The sequence below is a fragment of the Pongo abelii genome, chromosome 17 (genome assembly GCF_028885655.2).
Source record: "Pongo abelii isolate AG06213 chromosome 17, NHGRI_mPonAbe1-v2.0_pri, whole genome shotgun sequence".
Lineage (NCBI taxonomy): Eukaryota > Metazoa > Chordata > Mammalia > Primates > Hominidae > Pongo > Pongo abelii.
The window spans coordinates 27925453-27951494 of record NC_072002.2 but is presented as its reverse complement, the minus strand read 5'-3'; the positions used below and the strand labels follow the sequence as shown (position 1 = coordinate 27951494).

The 26042-nt window shown below is 44.8% G+C and overlaps 1 protein-coding gene across 4 annotated transcripts in view; it reads right to left on the bottom strand.

The window, feature by feature from the left end:
• The window catches only part of LAMA1 (laminin subunit alpha 1), a 187567-nt gene extending 162107 nt beyond the window's left edge, over positions 1–25460 (bottom strand). For all 4 annotated transcript variants that reach the window (XR_010137560.1, XM_054537666.2, XM_024236118.3 and 1 more), the window contains exon 1: positions 25286–25460. Coding sequence is in view for 3 of the 4 variants with exons in the window: in XM_054537666.2 (XP_054393641.2) it covers positions 25286–25358 (73 nt within the window). In the remaining variant the exon portion in view is untranslated. The remainder of the gene's footprint in view (positions 1–25285) is intronic.
• Between the last annotated feature and the right edge of the window lie 582 nt (positions 25461–26042).

Genomic DNA, 26042 nt, shown 5'->3' with positions numbered 1-26042 from the left:
GCCTAGGTAACCAAGCAAGACTCTCTCTCTCTCTCTCTCTCTGTCTCTCTCTCTATCTCTCCCCACCCCCATTCCATATGTATATATACAAAATTTAGAGCAACTTCTGTCTATGGCATAATGAGGAAGTTGACAAATTCTCTCCCACCCAAAAAATTTATGTAAGTGAACAAAGTTTTCAAAAGCAACCATTTCAGGACTCTGAAAATCACCTTAAGACAAACAACAAACTGGGAAGCTTTTCTTTAGGAAAAGCTGCTAGAGTTTTGGGTAAGATGCGTGGAAGAGAGTGGCCTTCCAGCAGAGGCGGCTCCATTCTCACCCCAGCCCATTGGCAGGGGAGTTTCCTAAGGCAGGGCTAGCCACGAAAGCCAGCAGCTCCACTGATGGAGAAGGCTGGCTTGATTCAGAGGAGAGCGGAAGCACATGCCTAATGATCTTATTAGCAAAAGTAGTGAACTTGGTAGAAAATGAATGGGGAAAGCTCAAAGCTGGGCTAGCCTGAGGTTTTAGTCCCAGTAGGGTACATGCAGCTGATAGCTGGACCAGCCAAAATTGTAATATTGAGATCCTGGCAACAGGAGAGCCACAGAAGGGCTGGATCAGCTCTCCATCCACACCAGCTTTCTTTATTCAAAAGGAACAAAATACTTGAACAACAACAACAAAAAGAATGAAAGAACTTCAAGAAATTCAAGAATAATTCAATGAAAGAAATGTTATACACTGAAAACCTATAAAAATTTTGGGGGAGAAATTAAAGAAGATTTAAATGAATGAAAAGATATTTCTTATTCATGGACAGGAAGATTCAATATTGTTAGACAGCAATTCTCCTTAAATTGATCTGTAGATTCCATCCAATTGCTATCAAAATCTCAGTTGCCTTTTTTTTTTTTTGTAGAAATTGGCAAGCTGATACAATTAGAAATACAAATGACCTAGAACAGTTAAAACAATTTAGAAAAAGTTAACAAAGTTGAATGACTTACACCACCTATTTCAAAACTTACTATAAAGGCAAAGAAGTCCAGACAGTGTGATATTAGCATAAAACAGATGCATAGATCAATAGAACAAAATAGAGTCCAAAAATATATACTTATTTTTATGGTCATTTGATTTTTGGCAAAGGTGCGAAGGCAATTTTCAACAAATGTTGCTGGGACCACTGGATATCTATATGCAAAAAATGAACTTACACCCTGACTCCTTACCATACACAAAAGCTAACTCAAATGGATCATAAGAGCTAAATTTAAGAGCTAAATTATAAACTTGCTAGAAGAAAATCTGTGATCTTGGATTAGGTACAGAAATTCTCAAATATGACACCAAAAGAATAACCCACAAAAGAAAATAATTGATCAAATAGACCCCATCAAAATAAAAATAAAAATAATAAAAAATAAAAAAAACCTATGGCACTACAAAACATACCATTAAGAAAACAAAAAGACAAGCATAGGCCAGGCGCGGTGGCTCACGCCTGTAATCTCAGCACTTTGGGAGGCCGAGGCTGGTGGATCATGAGGTCAGGAGATCGAGACCATCCTGGCTAACATGGTGAAACCCCGTCTCTACTAAAAAATACAAAAAATTAGCCGGGCATGGTGGTGAGCGCCTGCAGTCCCAGCTACTCAGGAGGCTGAGGCAGGAGAATGGCGTGAACCTGGGAGGTGGAGCTTGCAGTGAGCCAAGATCGCGCCACTGCATTCCAGCCTGGGCGACAGAGCCAGACTTTGTCTCAAAAAAAAAAAAAAAAAAAAAAAAGACAAGCATAGACTGGGAGAAAATACTTTCAAATCACATGTCTGATAAAGACTTTGTATCCAGGAAATATGCAAAACTCTTAACTAAGAATACAAACAACTCGATTAAAAATTGGGCAAAATACTTGAATAGACATTTCACCGAAGATATATGAATGGCTAAGAAGCATCTGAAAAGATGCTCAATGTCATTAATCATTGGAGAAATACAAAATAATACCATGAGATACCACTTTGAACTCACTGTATGTCTATCATCAGGTAATGCATAGTGTTGGTAAGAATGTGGGGAAGATGGAACACTCAGACACTGCTGGTAGGGCTGTACAACAGTGCAGACACTTTGGAAAACACAAACTTACCACACGAGCCGTATTCTAATCCTAGGAATTTCACTCAAGAGAAATGAAACCTATATCTAAACAGAGAATTGTATGTGAATGTTTACAGCATTCTTCTTGATAGCTCCAAAAACCTGAAAACAATCAAAATATCCATCAACTGATGACTGAATAAATAAAATGTGGTGTATCTATACATTGGAATACCATTCAGCAATAAAGTAGAACATTATTGATATATGCTACAAAATAGATGAACCTAGAAAATACTAAGTGAAAGAAGTAGACACAAAAGACTCCATTTTGGTCAGGTGAGGTGGCTCACACCTGTAATCCCAGCACTTTGGGAGGCTGAGACAGGCAGATCACTTGAGGTCAGGAGTTCTAGACTACCCTGGCCAACATGGTGAAACCCTGCCTCTACTAAAAATACAACAATTAGCCAGGAGTTGTGGCAGGTGCCTGTAATCCCAGCTACTCGGGAGTCTGAGGCAGGACAATCGCTTGAACCCAGGAGGTGGGGGCTGCAGTGAGCCAAGATCACACCACTGCACTCCAGCCTGGGCAACAGAGCTGGAGTATGACAGAGCTGGACTCCGTCTCAAAAAAAAAAAACACTCCATTTTGTATGACTCCATGTATATGAAATTTCCAGAAAAGGCACTTCCCAAAGTACAGACAGCAGATTATTTCTGGGCACAAATGAAAATGATGACACTTTCTGCAGTCTTGGAAAGGTTCACACCAGATTGTGATTGTACAGCACTCTAAATTTACTAAAAAACATTAAACTGTACACTTACAATTGGCAGAAGTTTAGGGTATGTAAATTATACTACAATAAAACTGTTAAAACAAAGATTCTCCTCACTCTTGTAAGTACGTGGTATAAATTTATGTGGCCTGAAGCTCACATCGTGAAGGAATTTGATGGAACCTGACGCTTGATCCCCGAAATGTCCTGTATCCAGCATTAGGAAGGCAGCCAATCGCCAAGAGAGAAGTCTGAATACCCAAAAAGACAGAAAGCTGTGACCATCAGTTTGAAGGATATGGCCTAGGACTTGTTATGAGTCTGCTTGCTAGTAAAGGTATGTTCATAATGTGTATCGCAGAAGTGCGTGTTGGATCAAGTTATTCTCTTGTGATTATCTACGTGGTCAGACTGTAGGGACTAACCAATCCTCGTGTACCTCCATCTTCTTCAGTGGCTTCCATTATTCACCAAAAAGTGGATACTTGTTTTATTTATATTTTTATTTTTAGAGATGGGGTGTCACCCTGTGGCTCAGGCTAGAATACAGTGGTGCAATCATAGTTTACTGCAGCCTCGACCTCTTGGGCTCAAGTGATCCTCCTGCTTCAGCATTCTAAGTAGCTGGGGCTACAGATGCATGCCACCACACCTGGCTAATTTCTTTTTTTTTTTTTTTTTTTTTTTTTTTTTTTTGTAGAGCGGGGGCGGTCTCCCTATGTTGCCCAGGCTGGTCTCGAACTCCTGAGCTCAAGGGATCTTCCTGCCTCAGCCTCTCAAAGTACTGAGATTATAAATGTGACCACCACATCTGGTCCCTACAACAGTGACCAAAGGGTTATTTTCTTTATTAGCTGATTCCTTCAAATATTATTTTGGATTTATTTTAATATTGAATTTGAAATTATTCCCTTTACCAACAACCATCTTATACACACATTTTCAAGGAAAGTTTGATCATATAAAACATGGCCCATTTAAATTCAGTCAATTATAATAATTTTTATTTATTTATTTATTTATTATAATTATACTTTAGGTTTTAGGGTACATGTGCGCAATGTGCAGGTTAGTTACATATGTATACACGTGCCATGCTGGTGCACCGCACCCACTAACTCGTCATCTAGCATTAGGTATATCTCCCAATGCTATCCCTCCCCCCTCCCCCAACCCCACAACAGTCCCCAGAGTGTGATGATCCCCTTCCTGTGTCCATGTGTTCTCATTGTTCAATTCCCACCTATGAGTGAGAATATGCGGTGTTTGGTTTTTTGTTCTTGCGATAGTTTACTGAGAATGATGATTTCCAAAAAGGACATGAACTCATCATTTTTTATGGCTGCATAGTATTCCATGGTGTATAAGTGCCACATTTTCTTAATCCAGTCTATCATTGTTAGACATTTGGGTTGGTTCCAAGTCTTTGCTATTGTGAAGAATGCCGCAATAAACATACGTGTGCATGTGTCTTTATAGCAGCATAATTTATAGTCCTTTGGGTATATACCTAGTAATGGGATGGCTGGGTCAAATGGAATTTCTAGTTCTAGATCCCTGAGTAATCGCCACACTGACTTCCACAAGGGTTGAACTAGTTTACAGTCCCACCAACAGTGTAAAAGTGTTCTTATTTCTCCACATCCTCTCCAGCACCTGTTGTTTCCTGACTTTTTAATGACTGCCATTCTAACTGGTGTGAGATGGTATCTCATTGTGGTTTTGATTTGCATTTCTCTGATGGCCAGTGATGGTGAGCATTTTTTCATCTGTTTTTTGGCTGCATAAATGTCTTCTTTTGAGAAGTGTCTGTTCATGTCCTTCACCCACTTTTTGATGGGGTTGTTTGTTTTTTTCTTGTAAATTTGTTGGAGTTCATTGTAGATTCTGGATATTAGCCCTTTGTCAGATGAGTAGGTTGCGAAAATTTTCTCCCATTTTGTAGGTTGCCTGTTCACTCTCATGGTAGTTTCTTTTGCTGTGCAGAAGCTCTTGAGTTTAATTAGATCCCATTTGTCAATTTTGGCTTTTGTTGCCATTGCTTTTGGTGTTTTAGACATGAAGTCCTTGCCCATGCCTATGTCCTGAATGGTAATGCCTAGGTTTTCTTCTAGGGTTTTTATGGTTTTAGGTCTAATGTTTAAGTCTTTAATCCATCTTGAATTGATTTTTGTATAAGGTGTAAGGAAGGGATCCAGTTTCAGCTTTCTACATATGGCTAGCCAGTTTTCCCAGCACCATTTATTAAATAGGGAATCCTTTCCCCATTGCTTGTTTTTCTCAGGTTTGTCAAAGATCAGATAGTTGTAGATATGCGGCATTATTTCTGAGGGCTCTGTTCTGTTCCATTGATCTATATCTCTGTTTTGGTACCAATACTATGCTGTTTTGGTTACTGTAGCCTTGTAATATAGTTTGAAGTCAGGTAGTGTGATGCCTCCAGCTTTGTTCTTTTGGCTTAGGATTGACTTGGCAATGCGGGCTCTTTTTTGGTTCCATATGAACTTTGAAGTAGTTTTTTCCAATTCTGTGAAGAAAGTCATTGGTAGCTTGATGGGGATGGCATTGAATCTGTAAATTACCTTGGGCAGTATGGCCATTTTCACGATATTGATTCTTCCTACCCATAAGCATGAAATGTTCTTCCATTTGTATCCTCTTTTATTTCCTTGAGCAGTGGTTTGTAGTTCTCCTTGAAGAGGTCCTTCACGTCCCTTGTAAGTTGGATTCCTAGGTATTTTATTCTCTTGGAAGCAATTGTGAACGGGAGTTCACTCATGATTTGGCTCTCTGTTTGTCTGTTGTTGGTGTATAAGAATGCTTGTGATTTTTGTACATTGATTTTGTATCCTGAGACTTTGCTGAAGTTGCTTATCAGCTTAAGGAGATTTTGGGCTGAGGCGATGGGGTTTTCTAGATATACAATCATGTCATCTGCAAACAGGGACAATTTGACTTCCTCTTTTCCTAATTGAATACCCTTTATTTCCTTCTCCTGCCTAATTTCCCTGGCCAGAACTTCCAACACGATGTTGAATAGGAGTGGTGAGAGAGGGCATCACTGTCTTGTGCCAGTTTTCAGAGGGAATGCTTCCAGTTTTTGCCCATTCAGTATGATATTGGCTGTGGGTTTGTCATAGATAGCTCTTATTGTTTTGAGATATGTCCCATCAATACCTAATTTATTGAGAGTTTTTAGCATGAAGGTTGCTGAATTTTGTCAAAGGCCTTTTCTGCATCTATTGAGATAATCATGTGGTTTTTGTCTTTGGTTCTGTTTATATGCTGGATTACATTTATTGATTTGTGTATATTGAACCAGCCTTGCATCCCAGGGATGAAGCCCACTTGATCATGGTGGATAAGCTTTTTGATGTGCTGCTGCATTTGGTTTGCCAGTATTTTATTGAGGATTTTTGCATCAATGTTCATCAAGGATATTGGTCTAAAATTCTCTTTTTTGGTTGTGTCTCTGCCCGGCTTTGGTATCAGGATGATGCTGGCCTCATAAAATGAGTTAGGGAGGATTCCCTCTTTTTCTATTGATTGGAATAGTTTCAGAAGGAATGGTACCAGCTCCTCCTTGTACCTCTGGTAGAATTCAGCTGTGAATCCATCTGGTCCTGGACTTTTTTTGGTTGGTAAGCTATTGATTATTGCCACAATTTCAGATCCTGTTATTGGTCTATTCAGAGATTCAACTTCTTCCTGGTTTAGTCTTGGGAGGGTGTATGTGTTGAGGAATTTATCCATTTCTTCGAGATTTTCTAGTTTATTTGCGTAGAGGTGTTTGTAGTATTCTCTGATGGTAGTTTGTACTTCTGTGGGATCGGTGGTGATATCCCCTTTATCATTTTTTATTGCGTCTATTTGATTCTTGTCTCTTTTTTTCTTTATTAATCTTGCTAGCGGTCTATCAATTTTGCTGATCCTTTCAAAAAACCAGCTCCTGGATTCATTAATTTTTTGAAGGTTTTTTTGTGTCTCTATTTCCTTCAGTTCTGCTCTGATTTTAGTTATTTCTTGCCTTCTGCTAGCTTTTGAATGTGTTTGCTCTTGCTTTTCTAGTTCTTTTAATTGTGATGTTAGGGTGTCAATTTTGGATCTTTCCTGCTTTCTCTTGTGGGCATTTAGTGCTATAAATTTCCCTCTACACACTGCTTTGAATTCATCCCAGAGATTCTGGTATGCTGTGTCTTGGTTCTCATTGGTTTCAAAGAACATCTTTATTTCTGCCTTCATTTCGTTATGTACCCAGTAGTCATTCAGGAGCAGGTTGTTCAGTTTCCATGTAGTTGAGCGGTTTTGAGTGAGATTCTTAATCCTGAGTTCTAGCTTGATTGCACTGTGATCTGAGAGATAGTTTGTTATAATTTCTGTTCTTTTACATTTGCTGAGGAGAGCTTTACTTCCAACTATGTGGTCAATTTTGGAATAGGTGTGGTGTGGTGCTGAAAAAAATGTATAGTCTGTTGATTTGGGGTGGAGAGTTCTGTAGATGTCTATTAGGTCTGCTTGGTGCAGAGCTGAGTTCAATTCCTGGGTATCCTTGTTGACTTTCTGTCTCGTTGATCTGTCTAATGTTGACAGTGGGGTGTTAAAGTCTCTTATTATTAATGTGTGGGAGTATAAGTCTCTTTGTAGGTCACTCAGGACTTGCTTTATGAATCTGGGTGCTCCTGTATTGGGTGCATATATATTTAGGATAGTTAGCTCTTCTTGTTGAATTGATCACTTTACCATTATGTAATGGCCTTCTTTGTCTCTTTTGATCTTTGCTGGTTTAAAGTCTGTTTTATCAGAGACTAGGATTGCAACCCCTGCCTTTTTTTGTTTTCCATTTGCTTGGTAGATCTTCCTCCATCCTTTTATTTTGAGCCTATGTGTGTCTCTGCACGTGAGATGGGTTTCCTGAATACAGCACACTGATGGGTCTTGACTCTTTATCCAGTTTGCCAGTCTGTGTCTTTTAATTGGAGCATTTAGTCCATTTACATTTAAAGTTAATATTGTTATGTGTGAATTTGATCCTGTCATTATGATGTTAGCTGGTTATTTTGCTCGTTAGTTGATGCAGTCTCTTCCTAGTCTCTATGGTCTCTACATTTTGGCATGATTTTGCAGCGGCTGGTACCACTTGTGCCTTTCCATGTTTAGCGCTTCCTTCAGGAGCTCTTTTAGGGCAGGCCTGGTGGTGACAAAATCTCTCAGCATTTGCTTGTGTGTAAAGGATTTTATTTCTCCTTCACTTATGAAGCTTAGTTTGGCTGGATATGAAATTCTGGGTTGAAAATTCTTTTCTTTAAGAATGTTGAATACTGGCCCCCACTCTCTTCTGGCTTGTAGAGTTTCTGCTGAGAGATCCGCTGTTAGTCTGATGGGCTTCCCTTTGAGGGTAACCCAACGTTTCTCTCTGGCTGCCCTTAACATTTTTTCCTTCATTTCAACTTTGGTGAATCTCACAATTATGTGTCTTGGAGTTGCTCTTCTCGAGGAGTATCTTTGTGGCATTCTCTGTATTTCCTGAATCTGAATGTTGGCCTGCCTTGCTAGATTGGGGAAGTTCTCCTGGATAATATCCTGCAGAGTGTTTTCCAACTTGGTTCCATTCTCCCCATCACTTTCAGGTACACCAATCAGACGTAGATTTGGTCTTTTCACATAGTCCCATATTTCTTGGAGGCTTTGCTCATTTCTTTTTATTCTTTTTTCTCTAAACTTCCCTTCTCACTTCATTTCATTCATTTCATCTTCCAGGGCTGATACCCTTTCTTCCATTTGATTGCATCGGCTCCTGAGGCTTCTGTATTCTTCACGTAGTTCTCGAGCCTTGGTTTTCAGCTCCATCAGCTCTTGTAAGCACTTCTCTGTATTGGTTATTCTAGTTATACATTCTTCTAAATTTTTTTCAAAGTTTTCAACTTCTTTGCCTTTGGTTTGAATATCCTCCCGTAGCTTGGAGTAATTTGATCATCTGAAGCCTTCTTCTCTCAGCTCGTCGAAGTCATTCTCCGTCCAGCTTTGATCCGTTGCTGGTGAGGAACTGCGTTCCTTTGGAGGAGGAGAGGCGCTCTGCTTTTTAGAGTTTCCAGTTTTTCTGCTCTGTTTTTTCCCCATCTTTGTGGTTTTATCTACTTTTGGTCTTTGATGATGGTGATGTACAGATGGGTTTTTGGTGTGGATGTCCTTTCTGTTTGTTAGTTTTCCTTCTAACAGACAGGACCCTCAGCTGCAGGTCTGTTGGAGTACCTGGCGGGCCGTGTGAGGTGTCAGTCTGCCCCTGCTGGGGGGTGCCTCCCAGTTAGGCTGCTCGGGGGTCAGGGGTCAGGGACCCACTTGAGGAGGCAGTCAGCCCGTTCTCAGATCTCCAGCTGCGTGCTGGGAGAACCACTGCTCTCTTCAAAGCTGTCAGACAGGGACATTTAAATCTGCAGAGGTTACTGCTGTCTTTTTGTTTGTCTGTGCCCTGCCCCCAGAGGTGGAGCCTACAGAGGCAGGCAGGCCTCCTTGAGCTGTGGTGGGCTCCACCCAGTTCGAGCTTCCCAGCTGCTTTGTTTACCTAAGCAAGCCTGGGCAATGGTGGGCGCCCCTCCCCTAGCCTCGCTGCCACCTTGCAGTTTGATCTCAGACTGCTGTGCTAGCAATCAGCGAGACTCCGTGGGCGTAGGACCCTCTGAGCCAGGTGCGGGATACAATCTCCTGGTGCGCCGTTTTTTAAGCCCGTAGGAAAAGCGCAGTATTCGGGTGGGAGTGACCCAATTTTCCAGGTGCCCTCTGTCACCCCTTTCTTTGACTAGGAAAGGGAACTCCCTGACCCCTTGCGCTTCCCGAGTGAGGCAATGCCTCGCCCTTCTTCGGCTCGCGCACGGTGTGTGCACCCACTGACCTGCGCCCACTTTCTGGCACTCCCTAGTGAGATGAACCCGGTACCTCAGATGGAAATGCAGAAATCACCCGTCTTCTGCGTTGCTCACGCTGGGAGCTGTAGACCGGAGCTGATCCTGTTCAGCCATCTTGGCTCCTCCCCCAATTATAATAATTAAAAGTAAACCAACAAAGTTAGAAACCACTAAAGACACAGGAGATGTTATGCTTATATTTCTAAAGAGAATGGGCCATTCTTTTCTTTAGTAATAAGTGATTTTTATCAAACAAAAATCCATCTATGACATAAATTCTGTATGCTTTTGTTCTGTTCCTGAGAGGAGGAGGAAGTCTTAGCCCAGAATGCCTGGAGGAGAACAGCTGTTCCCTCACTTAAAGAAAGCCCTTTAAAGCCAAGCAGGTAGAGTTCCCTTAAAAAAAAAACAAAAAAAAAAACCTCTACTGTATGTAAAAATATCACTACTCAGCAAATGCCAACAAGTCTGCAGTCACATCAGAGTATTTTGAAGTCATATTCTTTAAAAGGAGACTTCGTGCAGTAGAAATATAGTGTTTAATTACAATTCTCTTTCTGCTGACAATGATACTATCCCACAGCAATAAGTGGAGTGATACGGGTGTCTGAGACTTTCAGAAACAGAAATCTCTCCCAAATCTGAACTGAGGAACACACTTAGTAGGATTCTTGGACATTTCTCATGCTTGACTCCTAGCACTGGGGTCTGGAGTACAAGGTCCACCTGTCACCTGTATGGCACTTTCTAGATACTCAACAAATACTTGTTGACTAGGTGTGTTAATGAATTTCTGGCTAGAGATCAGTGGCTCTAAATCTAGAAATAAGTTTTTGTTGAGTATAATGTAAGTTTTAAGGCTGAATGGAATATTCATCATCCGTAAATAATCCTATTACAAAAAACGTAATCCATTTCTTCTTTGCATTGATTGGGTAGATGAGAACATGCCAGATTAATAATGTCTTCAAGTCATCAGGGTCCTCCTGGTTACTAGATTCTGTGGATTTTCTGTATCCGTACTTGGACTCCACTCATGAGTGCAGAGAGTGTCTGAACTTCTTGTTTCTGCTGCTGGCTTGTTCCTGACCTTGTATTCTGGTTTAGAATGTGAGTGGAGGCCGACCGGGCATGGTGGCTCACGCTTGTAATCCCAGCACTTTGGGAGGCCGAGGCGGGTGGATCATGAGGTCAGGAGATCAAGACCATCCTGGCTAACATGGTGAACTAAAAATACAAAAAATTAGCCGGGCATGGTGGCAGGCACCTGTAGTCCCAGCTACTCGGGAGGCTGAGGCAGGAGAATGGTGTGAACCCAGGAGGCGGAGCTTGCAATGAGCTGAGATCACGCCACTGCACTCCAGCCTGGGTGACAGAGAGAGACTCTGTCTCAAAAATAAAAAATAAAAAAAATAATGTGAGCAGAGGCCTTGGTTCCAAAAGGTCTATCCATTCTCTTTCTTAATCTGGTTACCTGGATTCTTCCTTGTTCCCTGTCTTTAAATCCTGCCTGAGGCTGGGTGTGGTGGCTCCCACCTGTAATCCCAGCACTTTGGGAGGCCGAGATAGATGGGTGGTGGATCACCTGAGGTCAGGAGTTGGAGACCAGTCTGGTCAACATGGTGAAACCCCATCTCTACTAAAAATACCAAAAAAAATTAGCCAGGCATGGTGGTGGGTGCCTGTAGTCCCAGCTACTCAGGAGGCTGAGGCAGAAGAATTGCTTAAACCCAGGAGGCGGAGGTTGCATTGAGCCGAGATTGTGCCACTGCACTCCAGCCTGGGTGACGGAGTAAGACTCCATCTTAAAAAAAAAAAAAAAAAAATCCTGCCTGGGTGACCCAGTGAGGTCTCCTAGCCTTCTGGAGCCAGCCCTTGCCCTTCCCCAGGGGATCTTTGCTCTGCTTCCTCACTAGTGACTTCCCTAACCCCCTCTGCCCGTCTGTCTGTTCTCTAAATAATACCCATTATTTTTGTTTGTTTGTTTTTGTTTTGAGACGGAGTCTCACACTGTTGCCCAGGCTGGAGTGCAGTGGCACAATGTCAGCTCACTGCAACCTCCGCCTCCTAGGTTCAAGCAATTCTCTGCCTCAGCCTCCTGGGTAGCTGGGATGACAGGCAACAGCCACCACGCTTGGCTAATTTTTGTATTTTTAGTAGAGACAGGGTTTCACCATGTTGGGCAGGCTGATCTTGAACTCCTGACCTCATGATCCACCCACCTCGGCCTCCCAAAGTGCTGGGATTACAGGCGTGAGCCACTGCGTCCAGCCAATACCTACTGTTAATAGATTTCCATTGCTTGTCTGTATTGGGATTTGTTCATTCAACAAATATTTACAGAATCTACACTGCATGTCAGTCACTGTGCTAGGCATAGCAAAATATGGGCAAAACTCTCAGCCCTTAAAGAGAGACAGGCAAGTTAACAAATAGGTGCAAAATTATGTACTGGTCAGATGTACAGAGAAATCGCTATGGAAACAATAAGAAGGATGACAGGGTGGGCTGGAGTAAGTCAGAGTGCAATAGGTGAAATAAAGGTCACGTGATGGAACTACAGATATCACAGAATGGTCAAGATGTGGTTAGCAGTGAGAGAAGAGGCTGTGGAGAGGTCTGAGCAGGGTCAGATCACAGAGGGCCTTAGAAGTCCCACTCAATAGAGAATGAGATGCCATTGAAGCAATTCAACAGGGATGGCATGACACGGTCAACCTCACAGTCCATTAACTCAGGGGGAACTTCCAATGTCAACAGCTTTCTGGGCTCTTGGAAAACTGTTACATTACATGCTACATTAGACTTCATCCCGGCACCTGCAGCTGGACTGGCCCTTCCAGAAGAACCTGCTCTACCCTGCAGACGGGCCCAGGCCCAGGTTCTGGCTCTGCTCGGTTGGAGTCAGTGCAATACCTCTCCAAGTGCCTGTAGCAGGGAAGCCAGGTAGGCAGCTGGTCTGTAAGTCAACATAGGCAGATGTGTAAGGGGTGTGTGTGTGCATGTGTGTCTGCGTGTGACAGGGATATGGAAAGGAAAATGGCTCTTGTTTTGTTGGGTGGAAGAGAAATAATAAGCCAAATATTGAAAACTTCTGAAGGAGGCCAGAAAGGCAAGAGCATAATGAATTATCGATTAAAGACAAGAGCAGATCAGGCACAGTGGCTCACACCTATAAGCCCAGCACTTCCGGAGGCCAAGGCAGGTGGATCACCTGAGGTCAGAAGTTCTCAAGACCAGCCTGGCCAACATGGTGAAACCCCATCTCTACAAAAATACAAAAATTAGCCAGGCATGATGAGCTGGTGCTTGTAATCCAGCTACTTGGGAGGCTGAGGTGGCTGAATCGCTTGAACCCGGGAGGCAGAGGTTGCAATGAGCTGAGATCGCGCCTCTGCACTCGAGCCTGTGTGACAGAGTGAGACTTCATTTCAAAAAACAAACAAACAAACAAGATCAGAAGAGGACAGGAGCAGTAGGTGAATAAAGACAGCCAGACCCTGGAGTTGCCAGACATGAGAAGGTGCAAGAGGACATCAGCAGGTTGTATCAGGGGAGAAGGGGGTGGCCCAGATAATCCCAGAGAAAAGGCTCCTGTGACCTGTCCTTTTAAAGGCTTTGAGAAAGAAGGGATGTGACACAGAATAATGCCTGAATATGGAGGACACTTATTAAATTTTGGATGAATTCGTTAAAGAATGAACAATTTAGTGCAACACCAGATCAGTCAACACCCAATTCTGCAACACCAGCCTTTATCCCAAAACTTGAGGCCTCTAAATGTCATACATGATCAAGAGTATTTTTCAAAGAAAGAAGGGTCTTGGTGAATGACCAAGTCAGCAAAGCAAGACTAAACTGTGGGGAAGCCCATTTAAACACAAGTGCAACAATGAACCATCAGGTGAGAACTTTCCAAATGAAAAACACTACACAAGGGACAATGGGGACACAGAAGAAACTGGCTTTCCCTGAGCCACTTCACTGATCCAACGTGGTCTCTAAGTGCAGGGATTGCTCACAGCTCTGAGATGTGTAGGTGTTGTTATCCCCACTTCACAGAGCTATGGAAATATCAGGAAATAGACATGAAGTGAGGAGAGTCAGTTGGGACCCGAGTATTCCACATCTGTTATGTACACAGCACTACCCTGTGGGCTACAGTGGGCAGGACGGCATCAATGCCCCAACTGGCACCCTACAGACAAAGCGAGGGGTGGTGGCAGATCCTGCCTCTTTGCATTGCTGTGTAAACTGCATTCACCTGCAAAGTTTATGATGTTAACTGAGTGATTCTCAACTATGGCTGCACAGTGGAATCACCTGGGAAGCATTTTTTTTTTTTTTCTGAGACAGAGTCTCGCTCTGTCACCAGGCTAGAGTGCAGTGGCGCAATCTCAGCTCACTGCAACCTCCACCTCCCAGGTTCAAGCGATTCTTCTGCCTCAGCCTCCCAAGTAGCTGGGACTACAGGTATGCACCACCACTCACAGCTAATTTTTGTATTTTTATTAGATTCGGAGTTTCACCATGTTGGCCACGATGGTCTCAAGCTCTTGACCTCGTGATCCGCCCACCTCAGCCTCCCAAAGTGCTGGGATTACAGGCATGAGCCACCCCGCCCGACCAGAAGCATTTTTAAAATGCAAATGATAGGACCCCCACCCCAGACCGGACACACTATAATCCCTGGGAGTAAGACCTGGGTATTGATATTATTGAAATTTAATGTGCAGCCCACAGAGGGAACTTCTGTGTCACTGTTTGAGTCTGCTCTTCTGACACACACAGAAGTGCTGGCCAAACAGGTGACTCTGAGTTCTCCGTGGAAGAAAGGAAGCCTAAGGGAAACAGCCACCCACCAACAGTGGCATATGATGTAGAAGCTGACCCCGCACCTCCAATAAAGCAGCCAGCCAGTGCTGCACGCCTCTGCCCCTCCTCCCCCGCTTTCCTCCGCCCATGACCTGGCCTACTCATTTCACCCCTAACTTACATGAATATGAGCAAGCAGAACGTAGATGGCAATGTCCACTCCTATGACTTTAACTCCTTACTTGATCATCATTTCTTATGGAGAAAACGCCTTTTTTTTTTTCTTGAGACGGAGTCTCACTCTGTAGCCCAGGCTGAAGTGCAGTGGCGTGATCCCGGCTCACTGCAAGCTCCGCCTGCCGGGTTCAGGTCATTCTCCTGCCTCAGCCTCCCGAGTAGCTGGGACTACAGGCGCTCACCACCACGCCCGGTTAATTTTCTGTATTTTTAGTGGAGACGGAGTTTCACCTTGTTAGCCAGGATGGTCTCCATCTCCTGACCTCGTGATCCGCCTGCCTCGGCCTCCCAAAGTGCTGGGATTACAGGCGTGAGTCACTGCCCCCGGGCAGAAAACTCCTTTTGATATATGCACTTTTCAGTTCCTTGGACTTCAAAAACAAATACACTAAGAATGCCAAGAAGTGTCCTCGATTCACAGTGAGGAAGGCAGCCGAGAATAGGGCTCTCCAGACACACTACCTTTGAACATCCTTGACCCAGGGCCTGGAAGAGTGGAGGTCCCAAAGTGTCTTCAGTGCATGGATGAATGAGTGAATAAATGAATGAGCAAGTGCATGAAAAAAAATTTAAAAACTGAATAGAAATGACAATACTCCTATAAGGAAATACTGTTCTCCTCTCCAATGAGGTGTTAACTCTTTAAAATGTTAACTCTCTCGGTGGCTCACACCTGTAATCCCAGCACTTTGGGAGGCCAAGGCGGGCAGATCACGAGGTCGGGAGATTGAGACCGTCCTGGCTAACATGGTGAAACCCCGTCTCCACTAAAAATACAAAAAATTAGCCGGGCGTGGTGGCGGGCGCCTGTAGTTCTACTCTGGAGGCTGAGGCAGGAGAATAGCGTGAATCCGGGAGGCGGAGCTTGCAGTGAGCCAATATCGCGCCACTGCACTCCAGCCTGGGCGACAGAGCGAGACTCCATCTCAAATACAAAAAAAAAAAAAGAAAGAAAAAGAAAAAATGCTAACTCTCTCAGTGGCTCACACCTCTAATCCCAGCACTTTGGGAGGCCGAGGCGGGTGGATCACGAGGTCAGGAGTTCGAGACAACCCTGACCAACATAGTGAAACCCCGTCTCTACTAAAAATACTAAAATTAGCCAGGCATGGCGGCGTGTGCCTGTAGTTCCAGCTACTCAAGAGGCTGAGGCAGGAGAATCGCTTGAACCTGGGAGGCAGAGGTTTCAGTGAGCCGAGATGGCACCACTGCACTCCACCACTTCAGCCTAGGCAACGGACCGAGACTCTGTCTCAAAAAAATAAATATAAAAATAAAATGCTAAATCCCAGCTAGGCATGGTGGCTCATACCTGTAATCCCAGCACTTTGGGAGGCTGAGGCAGGCGGATCACTTGAGGTCAGGAGTTCAAGACCAGCCCGGCCAACATGGTGAAACCCTGTCTCTACTAAAAATACAAAAATTAGCTGGGTGTGGTGACACGCCACTCTCAGCTACTCAGGAGGCTGAGGCAAGAGAATCCCTTGAACCCGGAAGGCAGAGGTTGCAGTGAGCCGAGACTGTGCCACTGCACTCCAGCCTAGGTGACAGACTGTGTCTCAAAAAAAAAGGCTAACTCCCTTTTAAAGAAAAACACTGTGAGCTTCCAAAAGCATTCATATGTGGATGCATTATCTCCAGTTCTCCCCACTCCAAACTTCTAGAACGAACAAAAGTATGCCCATGAAGCCAGGGGTGAAGTTGCAAAGAATCGGAAAAACTTAGTTTGTACAAAAGCAAAGGTAAAAATGGCAGAGTTGGAGATTCAGATAAAAGGGCTGAAGAGACAAACTGTGGATTTTGAGGGGTGGGGAAAGAGTGCTAGCCCATCACAGGACACAGCAGCAAGGACAGAAAGCAAGCAGTGGCAGGAAGAGTTCTGGAAACAACTATTCAAACCAGAAACCCAAAGGGTCTGCTTGAAGACCAACTGGAAAGGTTCTTGTGCCTCTGGATACAAAATGGGAAAAAGTTTTTTGAAACACAGATTTTGGTTCCTACCCAGATCAAATCAACTGCAATCCATTTGATTGGATGATACAAAGTCTAAGAGGCTGAAGGACCTCATACCCAGAGAGGGGCCAGGGCTGGGTTTGTTATCCAGAGTTCGGGGACCGGCTTTATGGTTGCTTAGGCAACCTGACTACCTGTGGGGAGTTCCTCGGTGTTACTGCCCTCCGGCTACTAATGACCCAGGTTTTAACGCTAGAACCCCTCTGGAGTTGTCTGTGGATTCAAAGAAATGCTGGGAGCTAATGTTTTGATCTTCGAAACAGAAATGTCCCTTCTTTTTGACAGTGTCTCATGCCATTCTGGACCAGCCATTCAAAAGGGGACCGGATGGCAACTTTGGCTGAGTGGGAACCCCAATTTATCACAAAATACAATGCAGATTCAGAAGTGAGACAGTTGAAACAGGCCATCACATCGAGGCTGTCCTGGGGTTGGTATATTGCAGCCTGTGCATGAGTGGTCAGGTTAGGTTTTCAGTGGGAAACGGGAGTACATTTCAGGTGAGAGAGTCATGTAACCAAATCGCACAGCTGCAAGTCAATATACCACGTGCAGTTAGACAGGAAGGAGACCCCTACAATGGAAGCTAATAGTTCAGCTACAGAAAGGTGTGGAGAAGGGCAGGGTGACTGAACTTGGAGGGATCACTGAGGGCCATAGCAGGTGGGCAAGGGCTGAGGGAGCACATTATGAAGGCGGTATTTTGGCGGGGTTACTCTAACTGCAGTGTGGGACTAGATTAAATGAAAGGACACAAGCTAGCATCAGAGACCCGATAAAAAGCAGCCGGCTGGCCGGGTGCGGTGGCTCACGCCTGTAATCCCAGCACTTTGGGAGGCCAAGGCGGGTGGATCACAAGGTCAGGAGATCGAGACCATCCTGGCCAACATGATAAAACCCTGTTTCTACTAAAATACAAAAATTAGCAGGGTGTAGTGGTGCACACCTGTGGTCCCGGCTACTCCGGAGGCTGAGGCAGAAGAATCGCTTGAACCCAGGAGGCAGAGGTTTCAGTGAGCCGAGATCATGCCACTGCACTCCAGCCTGGGCCACAGAGCGAGACTTCATCCCCCCCACCACAAAAAAAAAAAAAAAAAAAAAGCACCTGGTTACACTATAGCAGCTGGTTTAGAGGCTGGTGGCATTTGCAGTGGTAACAGAGAGAAACTAAAACAAAAAGATCAGGAAGTTTTTCAAGGAAAGAAACAAAATTAAGACAGACAGTTTGGATAAGGGGATACAGAAAAAGAAAAACAGAAAAGGAAATGAAGCCTAGGTAACCAAAAGTGCCAAGAACAGGAGATACAGGGAGGGCAGCCATCTGGAGAAAGAACGAATTCCTTGTCCTGAGCTGGAGATAACAAGATTCCACTTGTTGTGGGTAAAATTCTGTCATTACCAAAAGGTTGGAAGACATTTAAATGTTTGGTGTAGGCTGGACATGGTGGCTCATGCCTGTAATCTCAGCACTTTGAGAGGTTAAGGCAGGCGGATCACTTGAGATCAGGAGTTCAAGACCAGCCTGGCCAACACGGCAAAACCCCATAACTACTAAAAATATAAAAATTAGCCTGACGTGGTGGTGGGTGCCTATAATCCCAGCTACTCAGGAGGCTGAGGCAGGAGAATCGCTTGAACTGGGAGGCAGAGGTTGCAGTCAGCAGAGATTGAGCCACTGGATACCAGCCTGGGCAACAGAGACTCCATGTCAAAGGAAAAACAAAGAAAAAAGTATGGTGTACCATAATCAACTGTGGTGTGAGGGGTTTTTTTTCCCTCCCCCCACTTCTAATTGTTTTATTTTAACTAAAAATCATCTGCTAAATTTAAGCATCTTCTTTAACACTGCTATTGTCATAGAGAATCTCCTGAAGTTCTGGCAGGAAACTATGGAGCAATGGAACAAGATGCAGGAAATACTTTCGGGAATGAGAAAAGATGGCACTTTCCATAAATACTCATTGATCTAAATTTTGACATTCCCACCAGCAATACAGGAGGATCTCTGGCACAAGAATGTCAGTCATACTGCCTGCTGGGCCAGCAGATCAGACTTCAAAGATAACTTCTGGAATGAAGAGATTCAAACTTCTAATGGTTGATTTAAAAAAAAAAATGTGCACACACACTGAAGTCACACTGGTGATTTCACAGTGGTCTTTCTCCGCCACCATTTCTGAATTAACACTTCGAGATAAATGCTTACCTAGGCAAGAATGTTATCTACCCAAGCTGATTTGGAATCTCTCTGCCTCCATTGTCTGCCTCCTGCCCCCAAGCAAGATGAGGAACAAGTTAACCCAAAGAAAGCTCTCCTGAGCCAGCCTTGAGAAAACAAAGACACAAGTGGGAAGATTCTGTGCTATTTATTATCAAATGGTTACTCTGGGCACTGTCAAGCCCAGTATAAAGGACATGAAAATACAATGAACTCAGCTATCGTGTGGCATTTTATGCGAAATAGCTCCCTGACAGACATGTTCCAACAGAACCAAAGTTCATGACCTTAACTAAATTACTGCTATGAAGGGTTTTTTCTCCTCATTAATTTTGCAATGCCTTGGTTTATTCAATTGTCCATGGATGCATATTGATATTTTAGAAATAAAACAAGTAAAATAATTAATTGCAAACTTGTAAATAACTACATATATCATTCTTAGGAGACGACAGTTTATCTGGTTCATCCAAACATTTCTGAGGAATGTAACAAAAAACTCCAGCTAAGGTCTAAGTTCCAGAGTTCTGTCCAGTTGCTATCAATTAATTTCTATATTCAAGGTATAGACTTAACTTATTCATTAGAAATTTTTTTAAATAAAGATTTTCTGTGCCTGCCATAGTGTTCCAGTAATAAGTCATACTTACTGGTCAATACATTAACTTATCCTTAACATGTAATAGAACTGTTCTCAAACTCAACTTCTCTATATCATAAATCTTAAAATTCTAAAATATATTTTTAAAAATTCTCTATGGCTTAAAAATAGCTTATTAATACTATAGTAAACAATACTTTTAGAAGTAGTACAATGCCATGAAATCAATCAAGTTTTTAAACCCCAAAAGATCTAGGAAACACTGTTCTAACAATACCTTTCTGTCAAAGCCCTACTTGGAAGGACAAGTTGTAAGGTGAAAAGTTTGCAAGTACATACATTTACTAAGTGATGTGTTAATATCCTGCACAAGGTCCAGTAAAGAAGTTAGTATGAGGGGAGGGCAGTGGACAGAGGGATACTGTTCCATGCATCCATGTTTTGTCAGAAAATCACTGGTGTCCCTCTTACACTAATAGGGAAGAAGTAGATTTTATGATGTAGCTTGCTTTTGAAAGTTACCTGAAGAAACATCTTTAGACGCCTACCCAAAAAACTAAAGCCAGTGGTTACCTCAAAAGAGAGTAAAAAAAGCCAAGTCTTAACTTTTTTCTACCTATAGTACCTTTTGCATTTTATGCCATAAATGTGGATTATCTATTCAAAAAAATATATATACACACACGTATATGTATTGTGTATATATATACACACGTATATGTATTGTGTATATATATATATATATATACACACACACATTTTTTTTTTTTTTTGAGACAGAGTTTCACTCTTGTTGCCCACGATCTCGGCTCACTGCAACCTCCGCCTCCAGGGTTCAAGCGATTCTCCTGCCTCAGCCTCCCGAGTAGCTGGGATTACAGGCGCCCGCCGGCACACCTGGCTAATTTTGTATTTTTGGTAGAGATGGGGTTTCTCCATGTTGGTCAGTCTGGTCTTGAACTCCCGACCTCAGGTGACCCACCTGCCTCAGCCTCCCAAAGTACTGGGATTACAGGCGTGAGCCACTGCGCCCAGCTATTCAAAATATTTTTAAAGTTACTTGATTCCTAAATAAAGATGTTCATTTTAACTTAGCTCAACAACAAGAAGTGGCTACTAACTGCTAGAAACACTGCAAAGCAATGAACAAGCAGATATGAATAAAGCAGTCTCTGCCCTTGACAAGCCCGAGAGAGAAGGTGAGACAGATAAGCAAGCCAATTATTAGCCACATGACAGGCAAGACAATAGCATTGAGCCGGGAAAGCTCTGTGAGTACAGGGAAGGTTGTCTAACAAATACTTCAGCAGACAGAGAGCTGGGAAGATTTTCCAGGGTTCTTTAGAACCCAAATGGAAGATGTGTCCAGCACTTAATAGCCCATGCGCCAGGAAACACTAGTTAGCTACAAATAGGTGCAGGCGTGTCCCAGATAATGCCTCTCAGCTCTGAGACAGCAGGCCAGCTGGGGTCCCAGCCTCCTTGCTTTAACCCCAGTGTGATGCAGCAGGACACTGTCATTTTGTGCATCTTATAAAGTGAGGGGTTTGGGGCACATAATCTAAACTTGTAAGGTGGGCCCAGGAGAGGGATGTGGAGTGAAAAGGGCACACCTTGGAAGAAGACCACTTGCTTAAACACGAAGGAAAGTAAGTCACATTGGGGAACATTAAGTAATTTGATAAAGAAACGGTGAGAAATGGGAAGAATTTTAAACAAGAGTAGGAGCGGTTATTGAGATGGTGTTTCTAGAAACATCACAGTGATGGCACTGCTGAGGAGGGAGAACAGGTGAGGCTGCTGGCCTGCTGAGTGAACCATCACACTATTTCCTGAGAAAAACAACCTGAGAAAAACAAACCATTCCTAAGTCTAGCCAGCAGCGAGAATAAAAAATGGGAAAGAGGCCAGGTGCCGTGGCTCATGCCTGTAATCCCAGCACTTTGGGAGGCCGAAGTCGGTGGATCACGAGGTCATGAGATCGAGACCATCCTGGCTAACACAGTGAAACCCTGTCTCTACTAAAGAATACAAAAAATTAGCCGGGCATGGTGGCGGGCGCCTGTAGTCCCAGCTACTTGGGAGGCTGAGGCAGGAGAATGGCGTGAACATGGGAGGCGGAGCTTGCAGTGAGCCGAGATCGCGCCACTGCACTCCAGCCTGGGCGACAGAGCGAGACTCCGTCTCCAAAAAAAAAAATGGGAAAGAGACTGCACAGATTTTCAGGAGGTAAAATCAACAAGTCTCAATGACCAAATGAATTTCAGCAATGAAAGAGAGATGATGTCCAGGATGATAAGCAAGTACAGTAGGCATAACAGTAATAACCATCATGCACTGAGTACCTATGACACGCCCTACACTGTGCTAATATTTTTTACATATTATTTAATCATATCAATGCTATCCATTTTATAGATAGAAAGCTGACATTCAGAGAAATTAAGAAACTTAGCCATGGCCATAGCTAATCAAAGTGACAGGTCTGGCATTTGAGCCCAAGACTATTTGATTCCAAATCCAGACTCCAAATTTCTAAACAATTATGCATTTTGGAGAATATAGTTTAAAAATATATAGTTCTTAATAAAATAGTAACAGTGATGAACATAAATAAACTTGCTTGTTGAGGCTTAACCCTGTACTAGGTACTGGTCTAAGAACTTTTCTCACATTATTTCATTTAATCATTAACATCCCTTCCAGATAGGCACTATTATTATTCCCATTTTACAGATAGTGAAACTAAAACACAGGTTATGTCCCCAATTTGCCATAGCTAGTAAAGCCAGATAATTAAACACCTGAAGCTTAAAGATAGAGCTTGTGTTATTTCCCCATAACAATTTACTGTACATGAAAATGAATATCCATAGGATTTTATGAATGACTTAGTATAAAACGGTAGGGTGTTTCAAGGATCACTGCCCTGAAATAAATGGTCCCAGAAACATTTTATATGAGTTTATAAAGCAGTGCAATTATAAAGCAGTGGCACAAGACACTAAAGATCAGTATATGTATTTATTCTAACATTCTTGTTGCATTTGAATTCTCAAACACGCTAGATTAACTACAGATGTAGGCTTCATATTTAATGTCTGGAAAAGAAGAGGGAAAAAAAGAATGGACTAAAGTCCAGGCTATGCAGGAGGTGGGCAGTGAGGCTTCTATTACACATACCCTTGTTTCCAACTGCTACAATCAATATTTTTCATGGGCCCTTAGTTAGAGAATACAGCAACAGAAAAGAAAAATGCACCTTTGAAATCCATTCAGGCATGCACACTTTACTGTGGAACACATACTTGCTAAATTTGAATACTATATCATATATGAGAATGAAGTGAATATTCTTTTACTCGTAGATTTTTTTCTGTACTTAGAATTGTCTATTGTAGAAAAAAAGAAGGGATGGTTTCCAACAAAAGTGATGAAGCAACTGTAATTTTATGTGATTGTCAGCTATGAATTTAACACATTATTTTTACAAACACAATACATCCTATTCAATACTTAGGAGGAGCTCACTTGAAACTCGTTATATTTCAAAGGACAGTGAGCCATCAGGTCTATGAGCTGTAAGGTAACCCAGAGAGACTGCAGAAGTGACAGGGAACATCTAACAATCTGAATGTCAATAGATAATAAGTTATTTTAAAAAATAACACCAGACAACTAACTAGCAAGTGATTTGCAGGTCAGGATTATTGTATTATCACCAAAACACACAACTTTACTAATCATTCATGCTATTCATGGGGCACAAAATGGTTTCTTAAAAAAAAAAAAAAAAGGCCGGGCGCGGTGGCTCACGCCTGTAGTGCCAGCTACTCGGGAGGCTGGGGCAGAAGAATCATTTGAACCCTGGAGGCAGAGGTTGCAGTGAGCCGAGATGGCGCCACTGCACTCCTGCCTGCAGCCCAGAGACAGCAAAAAAAAAAAAAAAAAAAAAATCAAAATTGCTCAAGGAGGCTAGTTAGGAAGGGTGAGGGTTGGTGGGGTGCGGAAGGCAAAAAGGCAAACAGGGAATGCGATATGAAACATTAAAGGGCTCCTGCCCTGGGAGGTTTTCCGCAGCATCTCAAAGCAGGAAAGGCCCCATGAGGTCCCACTTTCTCCAAAAACCACTCATAACCGCCAGGCCAAGTGCCAAGCCCCGAGGGGCCAGGACAACCTTCAGGCCATCTCCTCAGTCTAAGACTTTCAATTTCGGGGAACAATAAGCTGAGGCAAGCTGCTCTTTCTCTACCCTGTGGGAAACCGGGACTTGTTCACTTTCAGCAGCCTGATAGACAGGAGTCCCCTCGCAATCCTTTAAGGCTCCTCTCCCTCCCCAAAGGCTCCTTTCTTCTGGCTGATAACTATGTAAATTCCCTCTTCCCAGCCCGACTCTGCGCAGCAGACTCGCAGCTATTCAATGCTGCGTTTCCAGCTCCGGTCCAGTGCTTCCATCATGAATGCTTGAATGAATGAGATGGTCGCGTTTCTGCAGAGCTCACAACTCAGCACAATGCCCAAACACACGTTTCCCACGAGGGCACTGCAAATTCCGCCCACTACTTTTGACTCGTACTTTTTTTTTTAAATGAAGTTTGTATTCGTGGGAATACGCCCATTGTCATGTGCTGCATACATTAAGATGTTTTCAACAAATATTTGTGACTGCCTAGCCAACACGAAGCCACGCTGCGAAGACAGCTCTAGGGGTGGCGTGGAGGACTGGGGTTGTCCCCCAAAAGGGAAAAGAATTCTTTCTTTCTTTTTCTTTCTTTCTTTCTCTTTCTTTTCTCTTTCTCTCTCTCTTTCTTTCTTCTCTCTCTCTCTTTCCGCCCGCCCGCCAGCAAAAACAGAAAATGAAAATTCGCTGAGTTTCTCTTCTGAATCCTTGCAACGCGCATGCAAGGTGCTCCCTTCTCCGCCGGTCCCTCGCCCCGGCGCGCCCACGGTCAAACCCGCGCAGTGAATGAGCGGGTTTGGCCACTTCGCCGATTGCACAAAGAGCGCGGGTCGGGAAGGCGCATCAGTGCCCTGGACGCCGCCTACGGGTCCCCCTGCCCGGGACGGCTGGCTAGGGGCGCCCTTCTCGCCGCGTCTCTCCCCACTAGCCCGCTTGGCTGCCAGGGGCCCCGAGGAATCCGCCCTTTGCCGGCCGCGGCGACCCAGCTTGCGCAGCCGGACAATGAGGACGAGCTCTTTCCCCATTCATCCCCCGCGCCCGACCAACAGCCCCGCCACCCCCGCCCGCGCAGCCGGGGCACTAAAAGCAACCCCCCGCGCCCCGCTCCGAGCGCCCCGCTCTCGCCACCCCCAGCACTGCTCGCGTAGATGGCGTTCCTGGGTCGCGAAGTCCCGCAAAAGCCAGAGGCGAGGCTGGACGACCCCCGAAGCCCGAGGAGGTTAAAGCCTAAGACTGCGAAGAGCGGGCAGCGTCCGCCAGGAGCGGCGTCCCCATCCAGCCCTCCCCGGCAGGCGCGGGAGACCCACGTGGCCGAGGCACCCACTCCGAGGTGGATCAGGATGCGCGCCCGGACTCCAGCAGCCCCAACGCGACGGGCTTTGTCCGCGGCCGCCTCCGCCCGCCAGCCTGCGGGGGACAGGGACGCGAGGACCCAGGGACCCGGGCCGGGCTCACCTCTCTGCTGGCACCGCGCGACGCTACACAGCAGCAAGGCCAGGCCCAGGACCCACGCGCCGGCCCAGCGCATCTCGCCTCCGCCGCCGCTCGGTGGGTCTGGTGAGAAAGCCGCGCGCCCGCCTGGAACGCTCTGCGGGACGCGAGTCGGCGCTGCCCTGGCCCCGCCGCTCCTGGAGTCCTGCGGCCCCTCCCTCCAGCCGCCCTCGGACACACCCCTCGGCTGCGCCCCGCCCCGCCCCGGCTTGGCCCCGCCACCCAGACCCCTCCCCTGGGGGCGCCCAGCTTGGCCTCCGGGACCCGGCGCACGCGGACCCCAGGTCGGGGAGGCCGGGCTGACCGCGGCCGCCGCTCGGGCTCCGGGTAGGAGGTGGGCAGAGAAGGTGGGCTAAGGGGAGGAGAAACTGGGCTGCAGGGGTCCGGGAGGGTGGATTCCGAGAAACTATGTGCCCTGCTGACCCTGCCCGCCCCGCCGCGGCCCTGCAGTCCCCGGGCCAGGACCCACGCGCCCCTGCCAGGAGCTGGGCGAGAGGCGACCCCTCGGGACGCCACCCAGGCTCGGCCGACCCGCCGCCCTTTCTGCCGTGGGCAGAGGACTTGAGGATTTTTTCTGAAAATGAGTTGCAACTTGTTCCCGACTTTGTTTGCCTAAAGAAGGCAAGGTCACTTGGACTTAATTATTATGATTAGATACCCTTACCGCTGGTGAGAGAGGACGCACTCCTGACACGCAACTTCAACTGCTTTGTTATTATAA